This window comes from Salminus brasiliensis, chromosome 10 (genome assembly GCF_030463535.1).
Source record: "Salminus brasiliensis chromosome 10, fSalBra1.hap2, whole genome shotgun sequence".
Taxonomy (NCBI): Eukaryota; Metazoa; Chordata; class Actinopteri; order Characiformes; family Bryconidae; genus Salminus; species Salminus brasiliensis.
In genome coordinates, this window is record NC_132887.1 from 35,747,171 (window position 1) to 35,753,170 (window position 6,000).

The 6,000-nt window shown below is 42.3% G+C and overlaps 1 protein-coding gene across 1 annotated transcript; it reads left to right on the forward strand.

The window, feature by feature from the left end:
• Positions 1 to 785: 785 nt before the first annotated feature.
• hmx3a (H6 family homeobox 3a) lies at positions 786 to 3,076 on the forward strand. The gene is made up of 2 exons (XM_072689940.1): positions 786 to 1,495; positions 2,382 to 3,076. Exons 1-2 carry the CDS (start codon positions 1,213 to 1,215, stop codon positions 3,074 to 3,076), a joined length of 978 nt encoding a protein of 325 aa, XP_072546041.1. The 5' UTR covers positions 786 to 1,212.
• The last annotated feature ends 2,924 nt before the right edge of the window (positions 3,077 to 6,000 follow it).

Here is a 6,000-nt window from a genome sequence, read left to right on the forward strand (position 1 = left end):
TTTCTCTGCTGTAGTGTCTTAGAAAAGTGCAATACAATACTAGTGTAGTAAAATGCTCATTTCTATTTCCTTGTCGTCGTTATATTTGTACTAAGATATACTAATATTATAAAATGAATATTATAGTACTGTTTTGCGTTTCACTATCGTACTTTCCACTTGTAGCCTACTATAACACACCAGAACTGCTGTTTTATTTACCATCCTTATACGTGTACTATTGTACTAATCTTGTAAACGTATGTAAACCTATGTAAAACTATAACACAATATTTAAAAATGATTCTACAATGCAGTAGTGTTTTGAATATGTACTCTAATACTATAACATCGACAGCTCATACAACAGCAAACTTCTACTATGATATTTTTATTTGTATATATTTGTATTATTAGTGCACCTGCGATAAAAGTAACCGATGATTCACAGCCTTGCTTTTTTAAAGCGGTTTTATTTTCAACGTAAAAAAAATTCTTTATTTATTATTATTTTATATATAAATATATGTATTGCTAAAAAACCACAATCCTTTAGTAAATTTAGTAAACAGAACCATTAACTCTTCAACAATCCCTTAAAACGACTAATCCTGCTTATATTTGGTCAGTACTGCGCCTTCAAAGCGCAACTCTCCTTCAACTCAGAGCTCGAGAGGCTTTTTTCTGGATTGTTTCTGGATTCCTTTAAGCCAGACCCCTTTTGTGTTAATGGCTCGCGCTCATTTGCCATCTAATTGGACTATATAAGACCAATAACAGTGGAGGGGCTTCAGCCAGCAGCCAACGCAACGCGCGATGTCTGGGAGGCTGGACCTGTCTGACTCTCTCTCTCTCTCTCTCTCTCTCTCTCTCCCACCCTCCCTCCTCTCAGTTCCTCTTCTTGTATGCCATTTGCCATCCTGCGCGTGCCCACTCGCTGTCCACTTGCTGCACTCAGCTGGCTCTTTTTTTTTTATATTTCATCATTAGCCAGTTTGTCCGGCGCCGGTTCGGACGCGATGCGCGCGGTGTTTGAGAGGATGGTCTGTGAGATTAGCTCTGTTTCTCTCTGCGCTTTCTAAACTGGTCAGAGTCGCCCTTCGGAGCAGAGTTAGCTGGACAGCAGGAGGACGTGCTGCGTTGTGTGCTATCGTTGCCAGACGTTACGACGGCCCGTTAGAGAAGCGAGCGCGCTCGAAGCCCTCCCTCCCCTCTCAAGCCTCTGGAGCGACCATGCCCGAGACCACGCCAGAGACGCGCGCCTCGGCCAAAGACTCCCCGTTCTCCATTAAGAACCTGCTGAACTGTGACAGCAAGCCGGCCAAGCCCAAACCTGTGCTGGCTACGGTCAAGCAGGCCGGGCTGGACGGCGGTTTCTCGCTCTCGCACGAGTTCGGCTTCCCTCGTTTCGAGCTGCACAACCAGAGGCTCGCGCTGCCTGCCTACCTGGAGCGCGCGTCCGCCTGGTGGTACCCGTACACGCTGAGCGCGGCAACGCAGCTCCACCGGACAGAAGGTAAGCTGCTGGGGGGCAGCGGTAGGGGGTTATTACAGGGAAGTTGCAGAAGCAGCTGCAACTCGTAGTTACCTGTTGTAGAAGCATAGGACTGAACACTAAGCTAGCGCTGATTTATTGCTATTGGGCACTATCAGTGCACGTGGTGTAAGTGCATATGCAAGGCTATGGCCTACTAACTACAGCACTTCTTTAATAGCCTGTAATGTTAGGGAAGGCAATATTATTATAGATTTCGCACTTTAAAAGGATTTCTCGCCATTGAAATAAATCAATATCTATATTTATTTGGTGTAAATGTATTTATATAATATAAAATAAAATATATTTACACTTTATTTAATTAGGCAGATTTTGCGTTTTTTTGTTTTATTTAAAAAAACGCAAAAACTGCTAATCGTTTTAATATATCGGCTAGCAACGTAATATGGAGTTTCTGGTAGGCTGTGTGTCCTCTCTCAGCAATAAGTAGTAAAATAAAAAAATATGTACCAACAAACTTCGCTACACCCTTAAAAGAGGGCTCTTATATGGAACTAATGGTCCTATCAACGTCAAAAAACGTTAGTGCTTATAAGCGGTTTTGGATGTATGGTGAAAGACTGTTGTTTAGATGTTTGTATTTTGGTTGGGTTTTCTTCTTGGTTCCAGATAGTACCAAAAAAAGTACCTGTAATTTATAGAGCCGTTTTAGTGCTATCTGGAACCCTGTTGCTAAGAGTGTATGCTAGCTCCAAAAACAAACGTTAAAAACGTTAAAAACAAAGCTCTTAAATTCAGGTCTTTTAAGTAACGCACAACGTTTAATAAATGTTACTGTATTGTTTACTCTTATTTGTCAAAACTGTAATACTAATCACCCCCCCCCCTTCTTTCTTTCGCCCAGCAGAGAAAGTAAGCGCGCGCGCCTGTTCCCCAGCCTCCGACCGTGTCTCGCCGGAGCTCGTGCTGAAAGCCGAAGCGGACGCTAAGGACGTGGAGGAAGAGGAGGACGACGATGACGCCAAGAGCGGAGACGAGATCGTGCTGGAGGAGAGCGACACCGAGGACGGGAAGAAGGACGCGAGCGGGGGAGGAGCAGGAGGAGGTGGGGAAGAGTGGAAGAAGAGCGACGTGGACGGCGGCGCGTGCGACAAGAAGCCCTGTCGCAAGAAGAAGACGCGCACGGTGTTCTCGCGCAGCCAGGTTTTCCAGCTCGAGTCCACGTTCGACGTGAAGCGCTACCTGAGCAGCTCGGAGCGCGCGGGCCTCGCCGCCTCGCTCCACCTGACAGAGACGCAGGTCAAGATCTGGTTCCAGAACAGGCGCAACAAGTGGAAGCGGCAGCTCGCAGCCGAGCTCGAGGCGGCCAACCTGAGCCACGCGGCGGCGCAGCGCATCGTGCGCGTACCTATCCTCTACCACGAAAGCGCAGCGGCGGCGGCGGCGGCGGCTGCAGCTGCAGCGGCTGCGGCCGAAAGCGCGAGCGTGAGTGCGCCTGGGAGCGCGCCCGCCAGCCAGCCGCTGCTCACGTTCCCCCACCCCGCATACTATTCGCATCACCCGGTGGTCACCTCCGTGCCCCTCCTCAGGCCGGTGTGAGGGAGGCGGGGGCAGATGGGGGGGTGGGCTCCACAGACTACTTTTATAATTTTTATTTTATTTTTTTGTAACTCACGACGTTACAGAGACTGCTTAAAATAAAGAAAGAAATACAAACATAAAACAGAAGACAACTAGAGGATATTTTTCTAAAACGAGGATTTTTTTTCAACAAGGAAACGCTAGTCATTTAAGTTAATTTGTTTATGTTTTCAACAGAGGAACACTACTGTCATTTAATTTAACTTTCGTTTCCTTTTTTACAACAAAGAAACGCAACTGTCATTTACGTTTAAACGTTTTACAATTTTTTGGACAATGTCGTTTAAATATAACGACAAATTGAGTCAGAAATTATGATTTTGACACCTGTGGATGTGATTCTGGGGACTATTATTATGATTAATAATAATATTATTATCATTATTATTGTTATTATTATGAAATTTTAAAAAAACATCCACCTCATTCACAACACCTTAGGAAATCCATACTAGTCACACTTCTTTTGTACAGCCTATGAAATTCAACTAGTCCACTGTGTTTACACTGAGCGGAAACGTTTCGGTTTTATTTCTAAACTGTGTGTGCAATAGCCTACTGCAAGGACTGTGTATGCTATCTGGGCAACTGACTGCTTTAAAAACGTTTACCTACAATTCTCCCTTTTTAAGCATCTGGTTTCAGGAGGATTGAGTCTTTGAACTCGGACAATCATGCATTCGACTCAAGTCCACATTGCCATTATTGTTATTATTAAACAAACCGAATTGAATCTGAGCCCCAAGCCAGTCTTTATGGTTGAACTCGAATAACCTCAGTTACTGATGTATATGTGAAAATACCATATTTAATCCAGTTGAGGAACGTGGTTCTTTGTACAGCAAGAATAACCCCTTTTTGATATTGTACTGCTGATTTCTGTTGTGAAATAAATGGAGTTATGAAGGTAATGGAGGTGTCTGTGTCTAATCTGACGCTCTAGCGCATCTAACGCAGCAGGTTACATTTTCTGCTGCCTTGAGCCGTAAGACCTCAGATCTGGTCAGATACGACATCTGGGCCTTTGACTGGTCATCAGTTGAATTTCAGTACAAGGTAAGCAGGTGGTGATAAGAGGGGCACAAAAATGGTTCCAGTAATTGAATAATGGCGCTCGTTACTATTTTTAGAGCTAATTGATACGAAGCATTATTCTACTTTTTAATTAAAGCCAAAATTATTATTAATTCTATAATAGATTTCGGAGATTCTGGAGACCCAGGGATTCTGAAAAAACTACTTCAGGTCAGCTGAAGCAACAAGTTAGCTTACTTAGGTGATGAGCACGTTCGCCAGTGAAAGGTAAAAAAGGCAATTTATTGCAATAAAATCACAAACACGTTTACAAGTGTTACACGTGTTTACAAGAACAACATTTACCATTCCGCAAAAACAGTGTGTATGTGTATAGCGTCTACGTGTGTACACCATGAGGCCCACATGAAACCATCAGTTCCATTTTCTCATTTTGCTTTACGTCACTGCCAAACGTCACTAGTCAAAAAATGAATTTTCGTTTAATATTGAAATTTGGGTAATTAGCAATAAACGCGTATTTTGACGTTATTTTGCGTTTTGAAAATACTTTCAAATCTGGAATTAAAAACACAACTGGAAGAATAACATCTTACTCAAAATACAAATCTTAAATTAGAAACACCCAATTTAGTCTTTTCACTACGTTTTTCGATTAGCTGGTACAATTAGTCACAAGCTGTTTTTCTTATTCGTTTCCATGTTCGGTTATTAATTTGTTATCAATATTATGCTACTATGCTATTATGAAATAAATGTGCAAATCATTGAGCGAAGTACAGAAATTTTGGGTGTTCGGAAATTACAGTGTGTTACATGAACAAATAAACCAATTGAGTTGATGTATTTTCTTCATTTGACGCCACTTCACACAGCTGAATCATGAATCATTTTTTAACATATTCATCACATACCAACAAAAACAAAGTTCTCTGTTCTCTTTCGAATCTCTCTATCCAGAGCTGATTGTAGACCCCATTTCCAGACAAAGAGCTCGTTCATATAATGCTGCTAATAATCATAACTCGCGTATCGACCTCAACCAACTCAGCAGCCCATTACCGCGTATTAATAGATTATTGGAGGCCGATTCTCTGGGCCAGAATCGATCTCCTAATGTCTGTAAAATATTGTTTCAAATCAAGGCCATTGTTCACGGGATTATGTTTTTGTTTTTTGCGCACCACTGATGACCTTGATTCGCTGCATAAACCGACAAAAATGACCACTCGATAATTTCCATTTGCGCCGCGTGTGTGTGTTTATGTAAAGGAGGCCTAAAAGAGTGGACATGACCCCGGGCAGCGAGCAAAACAGAACGGGGGGAGATGGGCAGCTGAGCGGCCGTGTCGAGGCAGAGGACACCGGGCGTCCTCGGGCATAAGCAAACCACGTTCAAGTGGGCAACTACTTTAGTACTTTTTATGTGTGCGTGTTTGGGGGGGGGGGGTGTATTTAACTTGTCGTGGGGACCAAATAACACCCAAAGAAAAATGTAAAAAAAAAAATGACGTCATAAGGGCGCTTGCATAGCAAAAGTGTGTTCTGTTATTTACTTTTTGTTGTAAACACGCGCGTGTGTGTGTAAACAAGTGTGTTTATAGGGTCATGTATTTAGCTCATCCTGAGAACCAAATTACATCTAAGCAAATAAATCTGAAAAAATTGCTTTTATTAAATACGTTAATATTAAAAATTATTCTGGCATTTAAAAAATCTATTTGTGTAGGTGTGCATGTGAATTACACCTAAGGGAAAATTGTGAAAAAGGTGCATACAGTAAGTGTCGACGTCCTGAAAGTTTTGTGTAATTTTTTTTTATCTTTTTTTGTTCTAAATGTGTGTGT

Excerpts from the sequence above, each read along its gene's own strand:
- hmx3a (XM_072689940.1), top strand. The coding sequence starts at position 1,213 with ATGCCCGAGACCACGCCAGAGACGCGCGCCTCGGCCAAAGACTCCCCG. Across the intron at positions 1,496-2,381 it reads GCAGCTCCACCGGACAGAAG|CAGAGAAAGTAAGCGCGCGC; the intron begins GTAAGCTGCTGG and ends TCTTTCGCCCAG.